Below are 21,742 nucleotides of genomic sequence, written 5' to 3' on the forward strand. Positions count from 1 at the left end.
ATTAGCACCAAAGATGCCTACTAAATAGGCTGGTTCATAACATGTGATGGCCTGATTAAAAATGCCTCAATCGTCTTGTGTGCGTTCACTGGGCTGTGTTTTCTGTCGTGTCGTGGCTGCGTGCGTGGTTGACCAGCCTATAGAGCGAGCTGTCAGCTCTCTGTGGTCTGCACCAGTCAGTGGAGATCACAGTCACATCAGATCAGACTGCATTAGGCTGAGCGGGAGTCCGTCTCTGATCCATTATTCAACAACCAGGAGACCAGCCCACGTTGACGGTGTCTAGTCTGTTGAGCTGTACTCGGCGTGAACTGCACTCATGGTCTGCATAATAACACGCACACACAGGCAGGCTTTTGTAGCATTTTAAAAGTAGTGCAAAGAAATGCAGCGTGAAAACAAAGTTTTCATAATTCATCAGTACCGACACACTGTTGAAATTTGTTTTAGGCTACATCTTACTGTGCTTCCTAAGTTGCCTGAATTATTCATCCAGTTCTTAATTTCCTTTTACTTAGGCAAGACTCCTATAGCACACTGTTATAAAGGAAAGGGTGGGAATGGTTGTAGCATGTCCCAAAGATTGCTAGCCAGAGGCAGCGGTAGTAAAACAACTTTGTGTGTACTTGTGTGTGTGTGTGCACGTATGCACACACTCACGTTTGTGTTTAGCTGCAGGGCAGACAGACAGCGAATGGGAGTTCCATACTCCCCGGAGGATTCCTCGGGCTGGCCTGTCTGCTGTCTGCCGGCAGCTCACACACCAGCCATCCATCTCCTGCTGCCTGGCCCCCTCCACTCCCCTCACTACACACATACACACACATTACACACACGGATTGACCATGTTGTCTGTGTGCATTGTTATGTTATATGGTCATAAATCTTTGGAAGTGGAGGGGGCAGGGGGGAGGAGCGCTAGAGAGTGGACCAACAGAGTTCAGAGCTCTGTTGTGCAGAAACAGCAGTGGCTCGCCTCTGCATGTTATTTGAATGTGTTTGTTTTTGTGGGTTCAGTGTGTTTTCTTGAGAGATTGTGTGTTTGTGCACAAGCTCATCCAACTGCACTGTTTAGACTACTAAAACGCAAGATAAATAATATCGATAAAAACATTAAATGTCTAAACTCTATTAACATGAGGTATTACATTTAACTGGTAATCAATACAGCAACTTAACTATTATGGAAGTGTAGCAGTGCAGTTCTGATTTGCACAAAGATAGTAATTATTTCAGGATCACACTGCATTACATTAAACAAGGGTTTCTTTTTAAGCCCTCAGTATTAACATAGGATTTAAAACGCAATGATAACACAGGTCGCAAACATGGATACACACTACTGCACTCCAATGTTTGGCCCTGACAAAACATTGGAACTAAACTTAATGAAAATAGAATTAAAGAAAAGAAAAAGAACGTGTGCATCGGTAAACTAACCGAAAGGAAACTGAATCTTGATATGGAAAATTTGAATATAATCTACATCTAATGCAAATGACAAAACTGACATCAGTATGGTGGTTTTTTGGGGGATGTCTTTATTGTGCACTTCGAGAGAGAGAGAGAGAGAGAGAGAAGGGGGGTGGAGGTCGTTATCCCCAGCAGGGGAATATTGAATTGGCCCAGACAAACAGCCACAGCGACCCCTGATGAGGTAACAATGGGGCAGGGTCACAGAGGTCATGACCTGTCCTCAGTCCCAGACAAGCGGCCTGTCTGGACCAACCTGGGATTAGGCTGGCCCCAGACACTGGTCCCGGGTCTGTTTGGGATGCACGCTCGCTGCAGCATCGGTTAGGCTTTTAGGCGGAGGTTTCTAAAATGCGCACAGTCTCCCGAGCACACATCTGTCGGTGCCCTACTTCACATCTTCATTAGGCAGTTTTTTGAGTATGTGTGTGTCCACAAACTGTGCAAATCAAATGGGCTTGTACAGAATGTACTATTCTGCCACGCTTTTTACCATACGCTCCAGTTCAGTTTGTCAGGATGTAGGCTCAGCTAACAGCATGGTGATTTGCATGTTCCCCTGATACATACTCGACTGGCTATCTAATCTGAAACCGCTGACTCGTACTGAAAAGTCATGCAATGGGACTCGCGGGATGAAAAGCATTTGCTTTATAGTAAAAACTTTGTGCATGGAGACAATTTGCGTTAACTGTAGTCCTCCTTCACTCTCCATCTCACACGCACTAGGGGCGCCTCTGGGTGGCCCAGGTGGTGCTGCACCTGTTCTTATCAGAAACGCAGTCCACCAGAGCACCTCAGGGTGCAAACCTGGCCTCCTCCCTACCCTCATGTTCATCATTCACTCACGCATCACTCATTATTCATCGGGAGTTGCAAGAACGTCCGCTAGTTGATTTTAATGATTGACCCAATGCGGTCTTCTTCTATATCACTCAGGAGGTTTTCACAGCTCCACATCTCCGCCACATATTCCTGTGTATTAACTGTTGTTAAAGGATTGAAAACGATCGTTTTTTGAGAATCGCTAACCTCTTCCTCTCTTTATTTTTTAGGATTTCCGGAAACAGGTTGCCCCTTTGCTCAAAAGCTTCCAAGGAGAGGTGAGTGTTGAAATGCATATTGACACTAGTAGACACACAAGCTCGAGCACAGCTTTTAAACTATGCATATTACAAAGCCTGTTTGACATTCGTTGAGTGGTCTTGTGCCTTCTCTGTGCCATTCTCTCCTTTTTCCGCCTTTTCATCTTTCTTCTTTAATTGTCATCCCTTCCCTCTCTCCTCGCTTCTCTCTGCCATCTCCTGTTCTTTCTCTTACCACTATCTCATTTCCCCTCTTTCCTCTCCCTCTGTTCTTCGCTCTGCTCTGCTCTGCTCTTGATTTTCTGTCCTATTCATGAAGTCCTGTAGCCCGAGGGTGTGTTTAAATTGCATCCTGCACAAAAAAAGGCACCACAAAACCCGGCTCTAGCCAGTCAGAACTCACCAATGCTATTTCCTCAGACTTTGTTTCTCTGCCTGATTCGGCGGGGTTATTTGTTGATCTGGTGATTCAAAAGCCATTTTGGTTCATTGTGGCTGATTTATTTACTTTCAATTTAATGTTGTGCCTTAGGATCCTATGTACCTTGACCTATAAGAGGTGACTTTTGTGTGTGCTATATTATACCTCCACCGTTCGCCTCGATCTCCTCCTCCATCATTTTGGCCTATTTCCATCATGACTCCTCCTGTCTGGCAGCCACGCATTTCCAGTTCACTCCCATATGTGAAAGTCAGAGGGTAGGAGTGGAAGCGGCTGGTTTAGACTGGGGCGTTATTTGGGTTAGGAGTGGGTGGACATTCAGCTCAACAGTATCTCTTCGCTAGTACACACGCACACGCACACACTCATGCACGCAAACAAAATCATCTCGATAGATAGTGACAGGGCTTCTTAGCTACTGGCCATAGAATATTACAGTTTAACACTGGGTTAGTTTCCATATTCTTGTGTTAGAGCAACAACCACAGCCAGTGGTTATGTAAAAATGCTGTAATTTATAGTGGTCCCACCATGTTCTGCTGATGATCCACAGTCTATTTAGAGAATAGAAACGGCAGCAATATAATTGTGGCTTTGTCAGCTGTTTCCACCATCCTCGTGTTGACACACCTCGACGCCGTGCACACCAGTACACGCTGAGACACATAGTGGGTGGTCGCAGAACTGAGAAAGACATTATCTTATGATTATTGAGATAATACTGTACACCCGCGCCAGTCTCAGAGCAGCCCATCAATCAGTCGACTATTTTGCGCGCTTGCATGCCACAACATGAGCAGCTCTGAGAATGTGTAATTTTAGCCTGGCTTTGTTTGCTTACCCCTCCGTGCTTTGATCAAGGACAAGACAGGCACCACAAACCAGAGGGCCTTCCTGTTGAAGTCCCGCAGTAACTCATCCTTAGGCCTTTTACCCTGTGAGCCTGAATCCTTACTAAGTGAATGTGGAACTCAGACAGAACAATAAAAAGTTTTATCCCAGGAACTTGGAGGTCTCGATACCGTGTTTAATCTTTGTCATTGAAAGGTGGGTGCCCTCAGGTCACAATTATTACCAATAACAGTACTGTTTCCACAAGGCCTCAGTCTGGTAAAGTGTGTGTGTGTGTGTGTGTGTGTGTGTGTGTGTGTGTGTGTGTGTGTGTGTGTGTGTGTGTGTGTGTGTGTGTGTGTGTGTGTGTGTGTGTGTGTGTGTGTGTGTGTGTGTGTGTGTGTGTGTGTGTGTGTGTGTGTGTGTGTGTGTGTGTGTGTGTGTGTGTGTGTGTGTGTGTGTGTGTTGCATGCTCAGTGTTCCTTGTTGGTCCATCGATCAGATAAGCTTTTCCATTATCCAAGGCTTCAGTCTCTGCTTCCCATAGCCTCCCCTTATCAGACTCCACTGGGGCCACACACAAACATGCACACACATGCACAGACACACACACACACACACTCCCAGGTCAGCCTGATGCCCTTCACACACTATGGGTTAGATAGGGGAGCGAGGCGGTGCTGAGTGATGGTGGCACAAGGTGCTGACGTATGTACGTATGTGTTTGTGTGTGTGGATGTGTCAGGGATACCTTCTGCAATTGCAAGCACTTCTCATTGGTAACATACTGATACTGGTGAGGTATCATTTGTGTCACTTCATTTGTTTTGCTTGGTCTCTGTGTGTGTGTGTGTGTGTGTGTGTGTGTGTGTGTGTGTGTGTGTGTGTGTGTGTGTGTGTGGGATGGGGGCAGGGAAGCATGTAATAGCAGATGTCATTGGGATTGGTTGAAAGAGCTGCAGTTTGGAACAGCAGGGTTGTATTTGCAAATCCTGGGTGGTCTTCTAATGGCTCTGGTCCTGCAGTTAACCTGCCTCTAACTGTAGGGTGTGTCCTACATTAAATGTCTATTTCCTGCCTCCCATGTTGGGCTATATAAAGCGGCTGTACCACTGACCTTGGCCCAGTCATTGTACAGTCACGCAGCCAGCTTCCTTCATTGCCATCGGCAGATCATTTTGTGAGCGTGTGTTTCTTCTCTATCATGAGATTGTGTTGTGGTACTCTGATCACATATATGTATATATTTACACGCACACACATTTCGGCACTGATGAACAGGTTTGGTGTTGGTGTGTGAGAGGTATTAGTACTCTGCATCAGTAATCCCCCATTAGTGGCCTTGCATTTGAGGATCCTGATCGCTCAATGTCACACAGCCCATGAAGAGGGTAAAGTACTGTGTGTGTGTGTGTGTGTGTGTGTGTGTGTGTGTGTGTCGGGAGCACTGTACATGCCAGATAGACATGACTGTGTGACAGCGAAACACGTGAGAAAGACTGACACTGAAAAAGATTGAGGGAAAGAGAAAAAAATGAGTCAGAGAACATGGAAGTGACAAGAGGGAGAGACTGAGAGAAAGACGTGGAGAAATAAAGGGGGGATGGGGGAGGGAGGGGTGCTGGCACCAGCCTACTCAGGGCCAGATGTTTTGCGGCTAAAAAACTAGAGATGAATCAAAGCCATGTGAAGAGATTTATTAGGTTCCCATAGGAGCCCAGGCAGTATTACATGAAGCCCGCTCTGTTTACAGTGGCAGGAACCCCTAAACCACCCATCAACTACACTACTGGCTTGGCTGGGAATGTGAAGACTTTATATTTGGACTTATATAGGCTTTTGTCTTTATTCCTTTTCTCTCGTTGAATGTGCTGGAGGAGTTGGAAGAGAAACACAAGGCTGTTTAGTCTGAGTGCGTGAGCCAGAGTAGTCAACTGTAGCTCTGCCCAGTACAGTAGCACCCGCTGAATGTCTTTATTTGGCATCTGTTTCCCTCCATTTAGAGCTGATTTCAGATGTGTTTCGCCTACTCTGTCTGCTTCTCATATTGAAGTTTGACACAGAGACTGTAACAGAACAGGCTGCCTAATGTATCAGGATTTCATTGACAGAACAGTGTAAAAAGTTCCCACAATAACCTTTTTTTTTTCTTTTTGAATTAATCTCTTTATGGATCCAATCTAATGCTGTCCATTTCACAATATCAGTGATGGAATGCATGCCGTGCCCTCTTGTGTTAATGGCTGCATCAGTAATGGATCCACACTGTATTGCTGCTAAGAGCTGACTGAATAATCTGCCCCTGCTGTGGCTGGAAAGACTGAGCCAGCTGTTTAATGATGTCAGCGTGCTGGAGGGGAAACGAACGTACGCGCACACATACAGACGCACAGAAGGACGGACAGAGTTAGGCACACACACTCGAGGACAGACAGACGCGGACACGAGGCAAACGAAACGCATCCGTCATCGGCTGAACAGCTGAACTGACTTCACGGGAAGGAAACACCAACGCAGCCACCGTCAAGAGAACCGCGATCATATGCAGCATACCGACACATAGTGAGGAGAGACAGATATGTAGACGAGCCTTACTGTGAAATGAATGGGCCTGCCTTCCTAGTGTATGGGTGTGACACTCAGCTGTGAGGAGGTGTAACTAACAATTAACCATTTTTCCTCTGTTGTTGCAGATCGATGCCTTGAGTAAAAGAAGTAAAGAAGCAGAGGCCGCCTTCTTGAACGTGTACAAGAAAATAATCGATGTCCCAGGTAAGACTTAACTTAATGTCTGTGCTGCGTGTCCTTTGTGTCTCTGTGTGTTTGTCTAGACACCTCCTGAGTCCAAAAGCATGGTCAGAAGACCCCTTTTTACATGCAGACAGCACCAAAAGGGAAAAACGCACGCCACCGTCCCTCTGGTGCTTCTTCACTGTGCATCCAGGCGTGTGCAACGCCTTAATGTGTCCCCACGAGATCTCATCCCCACTGGTGAAGCCTTTAGAGGGTCTTCACAGAAGGTGCGTCCTGATATGGATGACAAGTGCGCCCACGATGGGCGTGAAGTGCACACATGAGCAGTAGCGTTCAGCGCACTGAGACCGAGTAGGGACGCGCAACACAGTGTAACAGAACACACACCGCCACAGAGCTACTGGGTGGAGATTTCAGCCGAATGGGAGCCCTGGAGAGGCCGTGCATGTAGAAATGAGAGAGGAGCTGGGTTCATCTATAGCGTAAGGAGGTCATCGTATTCCCACATGGATAGACCTACAGTAATATCTTTGGATTGTACTGCTCCCAATAAGTCAGCGCCAGCTCTGACGGGGCTATTCTTAACTTGCAGCGAGACAATGATGTAATGCCTGATGCACACACGCACACAGACACAGACCAGCCTGACTAATGCAGCAGTCTTGAAAGAGGAAACAGTGTGTTTTGTTCTGTCTTCTATCAACTGAGGGCCTGGTTAGTCAGCCCAGTGTGCTCTGCTTTAGATTAAAGGTGTCTGGCGAGAGCGCTCAGCACCAGTGGCCCACAAGTCAAACTGCTTTTAACAGGCTGTATAGTTGATTTGGAGAGAGAGAGGGGTGGGTCTATGTGAAGGACAAAGGTTTGATAAGAGGGGGAGAAAGTTGATTTTCAAGGGTGCCGCAGCTGATACGAGTCCAAATTCAGTGCATAGAGTTATGTTCCTTAGTGTTTGTTTGTACTTGTGTATTGGATTGAGACTATGCAAGTGTGCACATAATGTGTGTTTGTGACAAGGTGTGTGTGTCAGAGCTTAGCCCTGCATGGTGTGTCACCTTGACAGCACAAAATCAGCATGAAATTCCCCAATCGTTCTCCGCTGATCTCTCATTAGCATAGTTAAGATATCTAACTGCGTCAGACACACACACACACACACACACACACACACACACACACACACACACACACACACACACACACACACACACACACACACACACACACACACACACACACACACACACACACACACAGCCCTTACCCCCAGCTGTAAGTTGTCAGTTCCTGTTATCTGTACAACACACACACATAAACACACACACACACGCAAACTGCTCTTTTAGCCTGCGTCTCTTGGCTGCCTGTCACCAGTCTGCCACCCATGAGCACCAATCAGATGTGATTGGCCTGACTGACAGGGCTCTCTTCATCACACTGACAGTTAACCCTGCTGTGTGTTCACAGAGATGTTTGTGAAATGCCTCCAGAAAAGTGTCTTTCTTCCTTCTGTCTCTTGTTCCTTTAATCTGTTATTTACCTTTTGCCTTGCCTATTCTGTACGGCTCCACTTTGTCCATCTGTCTGCTCCCATCTTTCTCTTTTTTCTTGCTTTCAAGCTGCATCATAGTGAACGCTTTCACTGATCATAGCCCAGTAATCTCTGTTGTTAATGTGTCTCATCCCCTGTCTGTGTGTATCTACAAGTATCACTTATCCAGTTCTCTTGCTTGTGTCAGCAGTTGACGCATTTCCCGAAATACAAAAAGTTATCTTGTACACCGACAATAGTCTCTGTTGATACAGTGGTTGATACTGTGGTTGATAGTGTGTCATTCAATAACCTTTATGGATAAACAAAATGTGGCTGAACTAACTTAGACCTTTCATTGTTGTAGCAGGCCAAATCTCAGTTCTGTTTTTCTCTTTCCAATCTCTAAAATGCACTTATTATTATTGATATTCAATTACATTGCATTATCAATATCTGAATTTTTCTATCAAGGTTTGTTGGTAAAGATAGGTCCAGTGTAGGACATTTTAATGCATACTTATTTCCCCCAAAATAATTGTCAGCTCTGGCATCATGTAGAGTGGTCCTCCACTTATACGACCAGTTGGGATTTTTAAATAAGAAAAATATAGCGGAAAGAAACCAGCAAATTTTCATCTGAGTTTACTGCACTACAGTTTATTTTTTGCATTTCTATTCAATTATATACAGATCCCTTATGATGATAATGAATTGAACCGCAATAATCCAGTATCAAATTATAAGATCAGTTCAGTAAATAGAGTCAATCACTGACCTACAGCTGTGTGATGCATTAGTGCCAGTAACACATAACTCTGCTTGTCATATTATTGCTAGTATTTGGGATATGTTTTGGTCCTACCCATAACCAGTTACTCTCCAAAGGGAGATCAAAGGTCAGGGTCAGCTGCAGAACAGTTCTCCTGGAGCTGTAGGAGATTCATTGCCCTGCTCAAGGACGCTTCACCAGGGCAAACGCCCGCTCTCACAGGGCCTTGGATGTAGTTATTCCTAGCTCACTAGGCCACCTCTCCGCCCTTGTTTGGGTAGTCTGTTTTGCAGTTTCCAGTGTTTTTAACGTGGTGTGTTTTGTCTCTGCCAGACCCTGTACCTGTGCTGGAGCTGGCTCAGCAGCTGCAGCTGAAGCTCCAGAGGATGCACGACATTGAGACAGAGAACACCAAACTTCGAGAGACACTGGAGGACTACAACAAAGAGTTTGCAGAGGTTAAAAACCAAGGTAAGGGACAGGACACTTGCAGATCCACACATTTTGGGATTTTACTGACTCTAAGGGGCATGGATGTAGGGCAAACAATTAATCATAGAAGGGCATGTATCAACTCTCCATATTTATACGATACGTATTTGTGTAGTTTGGCAGGTTTTTAATATTCTCTCCTCTTGTATTCTGCATCTGCTTTACCATTATGGCCATTGAATGTGCACTCATGTGAACAAAACAGAACTAAGATGGTTTAGCAGGCTGCTTCGGTAGGCAGTTAAAGCAATGTGCAATAGTAGATAGGAAGAAAAATATATGAAAACTGAAAGTTAAGACGGGATCTTTTCTGAAATGTAACATATTGTTTAAGGTCATCTCTGTGTTGTAGTGGGAATTATGAAAAAAACATACAAGATGACATACGTTTTTTTGTATCAGTTTGGCAATTGACCACCACAAAAGTAAATAGTTTTTAAGACATTCAAACTGCTGCTACTCTGAGAACACTCTCGAAAGTAAATAATGATAAAAATGTTCTCATGCAAGATAACGGCTAAATGTTTTAGTTATGCTTGAAGGTAACCTCACCATTCCCACCAGGGATTAGATTTTTCTTGATTTGTCTGGACGAACATGTATATTTTGGTTTTTGGTAACCTTTAGTAGTCCACTGAACTTATTTTCTTAATAATGTGAGCCTTTTTAGGTGGCTAAAACTGGTTTTGCTGCTGCCAACATCACAGCTGTATATTGCTTAGCTATTGTGTTGGTACTAATGCCTAACGTCATACACTGAGTATGAATAATTCCGTCATACAACCACACTTTAAGAAATTCCAAGTTTCTCCACTCAAAGACACAAAACACAATATAATGCGAGTGTGGTATCGGATCAGGGGGTAGGGCTTTTTGTTTGTGGCGTGGGAGGATACTGACGCTCCGTATATTTTCTTGCTTATCTGGATCTTTGCCAGTCACATTTCTGCATTATGTCTGCATGTTAATGAACTGAAATATAAGTTCATGGAAACATATTTAGCCCCTTTTCAAAGATCGAGGGCACAATTTGAACATATTTGAATGCCTTATACATTTTTCAGACACACAAAATGTAGAAGGTTTTACATTGTCAAATAGGTTTCAGGGAGAAAGGAACACGAGGCACAGTTTCATGAATAAAAAACGACAGGCTACCTCGGGGTAAAGCAAGACGGAAAAACTGACAGAGGCAAGAGATGAGTGAGAAGCAGCAATAAAAGTGGTATAATTTTGGTCGAAAAGGAGGAGTGAGCAAGCGAGCGAGCAGGCAGTGTTTTGGAATCCCCCTTTCCTCAGCGAGAGTTAATTGGAACAGCTCGATAGCGGCAGGGTTCCATTCTGCCATTGATTTTCCTGTTCCCTCATCCTTTATCCCTCCTTCCCGCCTCAATAGATGGGGGATATTTAAACCCCAAAACACACTTTGGAACTCCCACTCCTGTTAAACACACACGCAGACCTGCCCGCACACACACACAGTGCACACACACAGAGTGCAGGGGCCATTGATCCCCGCAACCTAAATGTTTAAAGTTCAGTTAAGCAGTTAAGGGGTAAGAGGGCTCTGAGGGGACTCTCCTCTATTGATTATGTGTCAGAGCAGTGAGACTGGAGTTTAAATCACATGCACACGCACACACACACACACCCACACACACATATACACACACACACATACACACACACACACACACACACACACACACACACACACACACACACACACACACACACACACACACACACACACACACACACACACACACACACACACAGTGCTAAGAGCCCTCAGTCAAAGGCAGGAAGCAGCAATGCTCTTTATCATTGTCTCTATCACTTATATCTTTCTCTGTGAAACACACGCACGCACGCACGCACGCACACATGGAGGCCTATTTATTACCCCAGTTATGTGTTAGATTTATTTCAGGCTGCCCCATACAGACCTCAAGCCGTCAGCAAGTTATGGGGTTTCAGCACTAATGCAGTCCTAATGAATACAGCATATCTGCTTCTGGTGATCGGTGAATATTCTATACCAGTCGTGGATGTACAGATTAGGCTGGAGCCATAAGGGCAAAGGCCTTAGACTGTGCTGACAGTGGAAGAATGTGGGATATGAAAAGCTGTTCCTTAACCAAAGGTCAAACCCCCCCTGTCAGAGGGATTATCGTCATCACTGCCATTTATCACATCTAAGAAACCGCTATAGTCTGGTGTCTATATATTTAGCAAATTGTCAGTTTTTTAACTCTTCCTCTTTTTACAATCTGCTTCACCCTCTCCAGAGGTGACCATTAAGGCCTTGAAGGAGAAGATCCGGGAGTACGAGCAGTCTCTGAAGAATCAAGCCGAGAACCTGGCCCAAGAGAAGCAGCTCCAGCTACACAACGACTATGCAGAGAAGGAGAGGTGTGTGTGCGTGTGTGTGTGTGCGCGCGCTACAGCAGTGGGGTTTCAAGTAATAACCTCTGCATTCTTTTTAATTTCAAACCTTTGGGTCATTGTGCCCTTTGGACAGATCTGCTATGATTCTAATCTTTAAAGGATTTTACATTTCTGTCTTTTTTTTTTTCATTTCATGCTGAGCTATTCTCGACTTGATTATTTCTTCTTGGCTAATCGTTTTTGGACTTGTTCCTCATGGTTATCAGTTCAATCAAGAAATTGCTGCATGTTGGCATTGCCTTCCTTTTACACATGAGTGCAGGGATGAAAATACTGAAAAGACAAAGCCAGCATTTTTGTCATGTGGGTGCTTGCCATTGTTGTCTTGATGGGAATCAACACCTCAGACTCCTATTTTCTGTCTGTACCACATTATCTCTCAGCCTTTTTGTTCGGAATAATTGTTACCACAAACCTCTATTGTCTCTGAAAATATGCACCACTGAACGAAACCCACCAAATGACTATGTAATGATGAAAAAATATGCTTAGGTGTCATTTAATTTTAATCTGAAGTAATTTACTCTGATTTAATAGGTTACTTCCTTTCCAACCCCATTTCCCTGGCATTTTGGAGTGTGTGATTTTCAGATGCACGGGAAGCCTGTGGCTATAATAAATAAGCTCTCAATTACTGCCAGATATAAAGAAAAAACAGTGATTTACGGGAAAGCTGTATTAACGCTTTGAAAGGCTAGACAGAGTCACAGGCAGCATCATAATATTGTTTCACTTATCCTAAGCACCTTTCCACCTACCTAGTGAATCAATAATATTATGCTGGACAGGTAAAATGGAAAACATGAGATTCCGTTTTTCAAATGCAGGTGGAGAATTGACAAGTCAACCTTTAAATGAAGTTACCTCTGATAGCCGTGATGCTCCTATTTCGAATTAAAGGGATAAATAAACATGTGCACAGTCGAAGAGAAATGATAAGCACTCATACGATTAGCCTCGGGGCTTAAAGAGACGGCACATCTTCACTGAGGGTGAGCTGGAGTTAAAGGTGGTGATGGATGCATTAAAGCTGAACATGTTTCTAAACTAGGAAATGAAGCACTGCCAAAATCAAAAAATCAATAGAAAAGTCAATATGGTGGTTCATAGAGCTCAACAACACATGGTAATGTGCAGTGTTTAGTGTTGCTCACGCACAGATATAATAATGATATGTTAACTTTTGTAATACTGCCTGATGGAGAATGATTTCTGAATTACTGCAAACAGGATAGAAGAATACTCTGTCTTTTCAAAGGAAAACAACTAAAGAGGAATACATTTATTCCACTGCAATACTTTCTTTGTTTGAAAAGGAAATGTCTTATCTATGCTAGTGGATCATTTAGCAGTTTTTTGGATAACACTTGCTGTTCCCTTTTAACAACCTTTACCTGCATATAGGTTATCAAAAAAGTTTGTCATTGTAAAAGTTTCCCTCAATAAAAATGATCACTAGTTTGGATTACTTTCAGTTGCATCATATTCTCATTTTAAATGTCGAGGCATTGCCAACAAATGCTAGGGATTTTCTTTTCCACACTCCCTACAGTCATTAAAACACTTCACAAGAAACTCTCTCAGTGATCCTTTCTTTAAAAGTCTCTGGCCCACTTGCTGTGTGTTTATTAAATGTACAGCACAGAGCTCATATTTCCCCTCGTGTCAATCATCATGTTTGCCGTGAAGCCGTTTTAAAGCTCACTGCTCCTTTCAGACGTGCAGCAGAAGATCAATTGTCCAACTGTATTTCCTTTACGTCAGTGTTTTATAGGCCTCTTCCTGTCTGCAGAGGGCTGACTTCCTGTGTCTGAGAGGGGCAGTAAATGGATGGCACCTCTGATGCATTTTATCCTGCAAGGAGTGAGGGAAGGAGGGAGAGCGAGAGATGAAAGGATGAAGTAGAGGGCTGAAAAATAGAGATGACAGGAGAGACAGATTGGCGGAGAAGGGGGGCATCAAAGAGTGCCATAAAGACTGTCTTTGTGCTAGATTATTGATGTTTTTACACGCAGTGGCAATTTCTCAGCAGAGCCCAACTTTTTATATGCTAAGAATGAATCTATTTTATCCTTGTGGTTTCTGACACCCCCTTCCCCCTCTCTTACTAAACCCTTGCTCTCTCTCTCCCTCCCTCCCTCTCTCTCCCCCTGGGTGCAGTGTGCCCCAGTGGCCAGACATTCCTCCCTAATAGGGCTGCTTAATGAGGAGTGGGTTGTGTTGGGAGGATTTTAGTGGGGAAAACACTTCAGAAATGGTGGGAAAATAGAGAATAGTTGCCGTTGCCACAAAGTGTGATCCAAAGATTTACTGATAGGGTACCTCTATCTGTGACTTTCTTTCTCCAAACTCTCATTTTCTCACCTTCTGTCTGCCTCTGTAGGAAACTCCAGGAGAGCCAGGACTCCATGTCCTCACGGTTGGAAGAGGCCGAGCACAAGGCCCAGTCCCTACAGACAGGTACCAGCCTTCACACACAGACCTGTGAACTGTTTTAGCCCGCTCAATTAAAACAGCAACCTTATCACTGAATATGAAGTTGAGCTGGTTTTAAAGGCTTGCTTTCAACTCTTAGGTGTTTTTAATGGAATTTGCATGTTTGAAAAAGTTGAATGGGAAAAAAATCCCCAGTGAAGTTGAACACTTAATCTGCTTCGTCTGGATTAGGTGGGTGTGGTTTGATCAGATTGACAGTGGTTTAGCAAGACTGGCAAGTAACTCCCTACCTGACTCGTCAAGATAAACGCCCGAGCAGTACAGAAATCTGAGGAAATCTAAGAAAAAATAACAAATATAAAGTTAAAATGTCACCTATTTTAAAAAATGTGGTGAAAGAAAAATAAATCGTAGGAAGATATTTTTAGAAGAAAAAATTTAAATCAACATTTTTGTGAATATAGTTAATATACCGTTTCATAAACCTCAAACTACCAGGGGTAGCATATATATGGTAAGTTCTTATTTTAAATAACCAATATTTTGTTTTAGTCACAGAATTCCTATTAGGAAGCAGTTAAAGAAAATATCCTTTCAGGGTTCTTAAAACATTTTTTTTAAGTATTGTTCCTACTGGGTTATATATTATTTATTTGAAAGCTGACTTCTTGTATGGGAATTCACAGCCGACTCTTTTTCCTTCTTTTGCAGCACTTGAAACAACTCAGGCCGAGCTCTTTGATTTGAAGACCAAGTATGACGAGGAATCCACAGCAAAGTACGTGTCCTGGTGATATATGCGTGTGTTTGCTGGTGACTTCTCCCCTCTGGCTCCTCCATAGTCTGTTCCTGACATAATCATCCTGTTTAGTGGATCTCCATGCCTGGAAACTCCCCCCTTCTCTCCCCAACAGCTGGATTGTCTCCCACAACGCTCGGCAACATCCAAATCCCAGCATTACCCAACGCACTGTAAATACGGACAGGGATTGTAATGCGTTCTGCAGCCACAGCAGCACCGAAATAGAGATTTTCTGTGTGTGGGGTAGGCTAAAGCACTCTCTGATTCATCAGGGTCCTGAGGAGGAGGAGAAGCTGACGAGGGTCGCTTTGAGATCTCTGACTAAAAGCCACGCAGGCTTCGAACAAGACCTTTAAGATAAGGTGGCTTCAATTACTTGAGCTGTAGGCATCTATCATTATTGATCTTATAGAAGTGGCGAGGATGAGAACAGAAGCTTTTCCATGTCAGCACTCCTTTCTGTGAAGGGGCACTTTATGACATTCACACTCTTTGTTCCCTCGGGGTTAGTAGCGAGAACCAGGGCCTCTCGAGCCCCCAAAGCAGCATTCAGAAAGTTTAAAATACTGACAAGAAAAACAAAGCCTTTTATGATGTTTTATTGGTAATTGGTGTAAAAAACAGATCACACTTTTCTTAAACCATCAGCTCTTTCTTTATATCGTTGACTATTTCTAAAGGTGTCCAAAGGCTCCTTGTGTGCGCCCTGCCTACAGAGAACAGCAGAGGATCAACTTAGCTTTTAAGGTTTTCCCCCCACGCCATTTACCCTGCCTCGAACTCACTGTGTCTCTCCATTAACAGAGTTGTTAAATTGATTGGCTGCTAAAAACAGATCGATCCCTCTCCTCTGTTCTTCAGGATACTTTTCCCCCTCGTTTCTAGCACACCGTCTTTTTTCTCCTGCACTGCGAATGTGAGAGGAAAGGCGACCAGAAGATATCGTATGCAGTATAATGGCACTAATCAATAGGCTCATAGTTTATCATAGAAGCCCCCCCCTCTTTGTTTTCTTTTTCATGACTATATGTCGCAGCGCTCCTCTACTTTCACTCATTTCTTTACACTTTTTTCTTCGTTTTTGCATCGTTGTCTGTTCCTTTCATGTCAGAAGAAAACACATTTTGAAAAGACATATATAGCAGGCCCCATTTGCTTGCAGAAGCTAATAAACACATGCCAGCCCACATACACACACACATCCTCATACAAATACACACACACTCACTCACTCGTGAGCCTGAGGCAGTCAGGGTCCTTGACTATGTGGCGTGCTGTGATCTGAAATTTTAATGCAACGCTTTAAAGCACACACAAACCCTCTCTAACCCTGCACCCTCCCAGTCCTTGGAGTCCTTCCCCCGTTTACTGCTTGGCTGAGCAAATCGCCAGTGTTTGGCTGAACACAACTTTTAACCCTTTGACTGCATATATTTTGGCCCTGCAAAACACAAACTCCATACATATCATGCACTTTTTCCACACATACACACACATTTTCTGCTCTAAACTTTCCACTAAGGAGGACATTGCGTGACAAATCCCCCATCCTCCTGCTGCATTCGGGTAATCTGCCTTTTAAAATACACTTACACACACACAGACACGGACGTACACACTCTCAGAGAATTTGGTCGATGTTGCAGTGCCCGGAGTGTGTGTGAGGCAGCGGGAGGCGGGCCTGCATATGTAGCGTAGCCCCCTGTGTGTGTTGGCGCTGTGAGGGTCTGGCTGGCCGCATTTTGCCCGTTTAGTCCCTGTTAAAGATTAATGATATATTGATCCCCAGCCCCACAGGATACTCTGTGTGCATGTGTGTGCATGCTCCTGTATATGCTTGTGTTGCTTTAACTGTGTATAAAAGGCCTGATAACATTTTGGAAAAAAACATTTCATTTCTGATAATTAAGAAAGAAAAGCCTTTTGACTGTTGCCTGTGTCTATCTCTACTACAAACAAACTCAAAATGGCGCACAACATGCACGCACGCAGACACACTCTCACAGCTAGCTTCTTTTTAAGCCTCCTTGAAATCCCTAAGGTAACACGCTGTGAAAACGCAATGTGGGGAAAGCGAAGGAAAGAAAAGGAATGGAGTGATGAAAGCTAGAGGGCAAAAAGCGAGTCAGGGGCTAGAGGCTACAGTGAGGAAGAGGGGATAAGAGTGTGATAGAGGAGGGAAATGAAAATCTAAATCAGGGGAATATCCTGCTGGCACTGAGGACAAGGGCCGAGGAAGAGAGGGCAAAAGATGAGAGAGGGGAGGTGGAAAGGGGAAAAAAAGATGAAAGGAGGAAAAGTGGAGGGCAATGGGAAGGGAACGGGTTGAGGGGAAAAATGATGGAGGCAGGCAGAGGGTGAAAAGAAAAGGAGCGGTTGAGTGAGGAGCAAGCGAGAGAAGATGATAAGAGATGAAAAGGCCTGTCGAAGATAGAGGAAGTACAGTAGGGGCTTAGAGGCTCTGGGCTTGTTTCTGAAGTCCTACAGTGCTCACTGATGTCACTTGTGCACCCATTGGTTTTCATGGTACAAAAGCGTGTGTGTTGTTTGTCTATGTGGTTTTCCAGTGCAGCTGTGCGTGTACTCTATAGCTCCTCCCTGTGGCTGCTGTATTAAGTTGTGTAGGTGTGTTTTAGTGGCTTAAAATCAGATTTTACCATTAATAAGGACATCCCTTTACTGTTTAGTGTTTGATGAATTAATTCCACTGGGCGCATCAGCTGGCCAAGGACAGTTCCTGCCCTGCCCAGCGACTGACTGACTGACTGACTGACTGACTGACTGACTGACTGTATCAGGATATGGAGAAAATCCCTTCCCTGTGATCTGCTTTGGCCCTCAGCCTCTAGCTTTGCCTTTATAATTCCCAAATACAGCCAAATCCAAAGGTTATTTAAGAAGACTTTGTGCATCTGTACTTTGATTAAATGATCACATTTGGAGCAGGAGCGGTGGTGTATTTGGGTTGCATTACTACCCATAAACGCTCTCCATTACAAGCTTTTCTGGCTTGTTGGCTCTCTGACCCTGTGTGTGTGTGTGTGTGTGTGTGTGTGTGTGTGTGTGTGTGTGTGTGTGTGTGTGTGTGTGTGTGTGTGTGTGTGTGTGTGTGTGTGTGTGTGTGTGTGTGTGTGTGTGTGTGTGTGTGTGTGTGTGTGTGTGTGTGTGTGTGTGTGTGTGTGTGTGTGTGCGCACATGGGTCCGCACACTATAGCTTAAGACAGGATAAAAGCTGAGTGAGGTAGTGTACTATTATGTTGCTTAAATGCATACTAGATCCTTTTAACTGTAAGGGAAAGAATAAAAGCGTAGAGTGAAAAGCTTTCCCACCCACATCTGATTCTTTTTGCTGCATTGCCTGTGGCACAATGTTGACCTAATATCAACTGTGTCTGTTTTGTTAAACACATTCAAATCAGTAGTACTCAAGCCTATGGGACATAACGCTGTTTTTCATACTGTGACACACAAATACAAAAGCTGCGTGGGTTAGGGGGTTCACTGTCAAAAGATTGCAGGGAAATCAAAAGGTCTTAATGGACACGGTGATGCACATATGTGCTCACATCTTTGAACTCAATGCCACTCTTGTGTTCTTATCAACATATAATATCTTGAATAAACATTCATGCATACACACTGTGTCTTTGCACTGCATTAAACACAAATATGTTCATGCATTTCTCTGTTGTAACCCTATAAGGCAAAACACATTTATGTTGGAGCACACGCTGACTCACAACTAATTAAGAGAAAGGGAAATCATATTTTGGCAGTTGTTTAACCATGGTCTATACTTACACTTTTTGCAAGTCTTTGAAATGTACTTTCTAAGTTTCCTCAACATTTCACTCATTGCTAAGTGACAGGTTTTCACGTCACTCATGAAAGAGGGTTATTCACTTTTTTCTTAAGTTCAAAAAGAGGTGGTATTATGAGGATGTATTCTTGCTGTGTGACCTCTAGCAAGTGAGAGGTGAACCATGGCCTCCATCCAGACCATTAGTCAGACACAATCACACAGCTTCATAGCAGATTAGTCTGCTGTATTAGGACTTAGAGCTCTATTAATGTAATCCCTCTGTTTTAGTGTAGCCTGGGTTTAGGGGCTTACATGTGCGTGCACACACACACACACACACACACACACACACACACACACACACACACACACACACACACACACACACACACACACTTAAATACATGGATGCATGCACACATACAAGCTGTTTGGGTTATGGAGTTCACAATCAATGGATTAAGGTGAAATTTAGACAGTAGCTTAATGGACACGGCATCAGCCTCCTAAATGAGTTCTCTCTAAACAATCGCACACACGTGATGTGTGCGGAGTGTACTTCCTGGGATTCATCTCTCCATTATCCATTCTTTCCTTTTTTATTTTTTATTTGTCTCAAGCAATGTCACTTCCTGTGTTGTAACAGTAAATGTCTTTCTCAGGGCCGATGAGATCGAGATGGTGATGACAGACCTGGAAAGAGCCAATCAGGTAAACTTCATAGCTGAACATTTTACATAGCCCTGTTCAAATCCTCCATCACACTAGCCTTCAACATTTTTATTATTTAAATAGAGAAAAAGACACTAGGCAAAATGTGTGTAGATTGATGCATGTACATAGAGATTCTACTGATATTCAATTTTTATTACTGTCAACAAATGTCACAAAAACACCAAATCCAAAATACCTTCAAGTATCTTTGAAAGGCCTTATTTAGCTGATCGCTCTGAGACACAAAGTTGCACAGGGTGACGTGTTCCTTTCAAAATGTTGAACATTGTAACTGCAGTTTGTCTATTTGTGTAGTCAATCCCATGTACACCATCATGCTGTTGCATCCACCAGAACAGTAAACTTGTTTTGATTTGGTTCTTAAAGTAGTCCTCCACTCAAGCACTATTTACTCCTGTTTGAGTTGCATTTGTTTAAAAATACATTCCACTGTTTGTATTGATTGATGGTCTAACACACTTTTGGTTTTGATCTTATTTTAAATAAAATATGTTTCAGAATACCACTCATAGAGTATCAACAGGCTTATCTGTTAAAATATAAATATCCGTCTTTTCAGAATCTATGAAATGAGATTTCCATGAACAAATAATGACTTCTCACTGTGCGGGCTGCTGTTTGTTTTTACATGTTTAATACACACCTAGTAAACCCCCCCTGCTGAAGTAAGCCCCCTGGCGTGCTCTCTGCCCTTGTGTTGTAAATATTCCTGTGGTATCTGTTAATGTCATTGTTGTTAACTTTCATTATTAGCCCAAGAGTATGATTTGTGGCTAAAGGGGTAGCATAGGCATGTAATGTTAATATTAGCCTAAAGGTTAGTGCTCCGACTATAATGCCACACACACACTATTCACACTTCTGATTTGAGGTTTACAGAGGATGACAGCATGGCCTCCAGCTCAGTCACAGACTTTTTATACGCTTTTATAAAGGGAAAATGGAAAACAGGATTTCTCTCTTACAACAAGCAGTCCAATTCCCACCCAGTCAATACAAGCTCTCAATATGGTTGCAATTAGGAACACTGTGGAATCGGCTCCCTGTAACTCTTAATGATGGTAAGTTGGCCGGTGTTGCAGATGATTCCCGACTGGAGCTTGGCGGTTTGGCCATAAAGACAAAACAACGGGTATCAGCTCTATTCTCAGGACTAATTTAATATTTTCAATTAAGGAAAAATCCCCCCTCTGCCATCATCCCACACTTACTTTGCGTTCTCTCTGCCCTCCCTCCACTTTATAGTATGTGTTTGTTTTTGCTGGGAGGGGTTGGACTTCCTTTCCATAAATACACAAACAGTGGGACGGTAAATTAAGGTGGTCTATTTGAAAAGTTTACTCCTTCAATCTGATTCCCTATTTGGTACGTCAAACCCGGGTGCAGTGTAGTCAATTCATCCGTTTACTTTGCAGAGCCTGAAAACAGATGTTGAGATAAATATCAGACACATCCTCATCCTCCAAAGTAAATTAAGTTCCTACACATTATGCTCTCTCCCTGTACATTTATTAGATAGGGTTTAGATAGATTGCTCTTGCTCATGTGTGTGTGCCCCCCAAAAAGAACATTACACAGTATCTCTAAATTGAGCCTTAGATTGAACATTTATGACAGTGTTAGAATCTCTTGTTGATTTTTCTTAAACTCTTCCTCTCCTTCTCCCAGCAAGCAGAGGCTTCTCAGCGAGAGATGGAGTCGCTCAGAGAGCAGGTGTCCTTGAGCAGCCAATCCCAGCAGCTGGGCAGCCCGGCCAAGGCCGACCCTGACACGGTAACAGATCACACTCCTTTGCTGATTTACTCCATGGCTGACAAATAGGTATTGATAGTCTTAAGATCAGCTGCGCCTTTTTTATACCAGAGGCAATGAACTTATCTTAAAGGTCAGACATCTGTGTCATCAATGGTTAATTGATTTGCAATGGAAAGGTTGCCAGGGTGGCAATAAGTGATCGGTGTATTGATTGACTTATTTATTGGGTCCATTCAACTGACTGCTGAGGTGAAGTTTAGTTAGTGACAGACCGCCACACCAAAGTATCAGCTTCATTGATCCTCAGTTTGGGTGGTTTTGATTAATTAAATCGTCACAAATATTTATTGATCTAAGGGATAAGACCTGATGAAAACAATAATC

At 43.5% G+C, this 21,742-nt stretch overlaps 1 protein-coding gene across 3 annotated transcripts in view; it reads left to right on the forward strand.

Moving 5' to 3' along the window:
• Nucleotides 1-21,742, forward strand: part of cux1b (cut-like homeobox 1b) — a 54,286-nt gene that overhangs the window by 18,069 nt on the left and 14,475 nt on the right. For 2 of the 3 annotated variants that reach the window (XM_063907833.1, XM_063907834.1), the window contains exons 3-10: nucleotides 2,529-2,576; nucleotides 6,525-6,603; nucleotides 9,219-9,356; nucleotides 11,669-11,792; nucleotides 14,212-14,288; nucleotides 14,976-15,042; nucleotides 19,531-19,579; nucleotides 21,272-21,376. In XM_063907833.1, the coding sequence (XP_063763903.1) occupies nucleotides 2,529-2,576; nucleotides 6,525-6,603; nucleotides 9,219-9,356; nucleotides 11,669-11,792; nucleotides 14,212-14,288; nucleotides 14,976-15,042; nucleotides 19,531-19,579; nucleotides 21,272-21,376 (687 nt within the window). Of the gene's footprint in view, nucleotides 1-2,528; nucleotides 2,577-6,032; nucleotides 6,394-6,524; nucleotides 6,604-9,218; nucleotides 9,357-11,668; nucleotides 11,793-14,211; nucleotides 14,289-14,975; nucleotides 15,043-19,530; nucleotides 19,580-21,271; nucleotides 21,377-21,742 lie in introns of those variants that run through there. The other variant, XM_063907835.1, reaches the window with a different exon arrangement.

Source organism: Eleginops maclovinus, chromosome 18, assembly GCF_036324505.1.
Source record: "Eleginops maclovinus isolate JMC-PN-2008 ecotype Puerto Natales chromosome 18, JC_Emac_rtc_rv5, whole genome shotgun sequence".
Taxonomy (NCBI): Eukaryota; Metazoa; Chordata; class Actinopteri; order Perciformes; family Eleginopidae; genus Eleginops; species Eleginops maclovinus.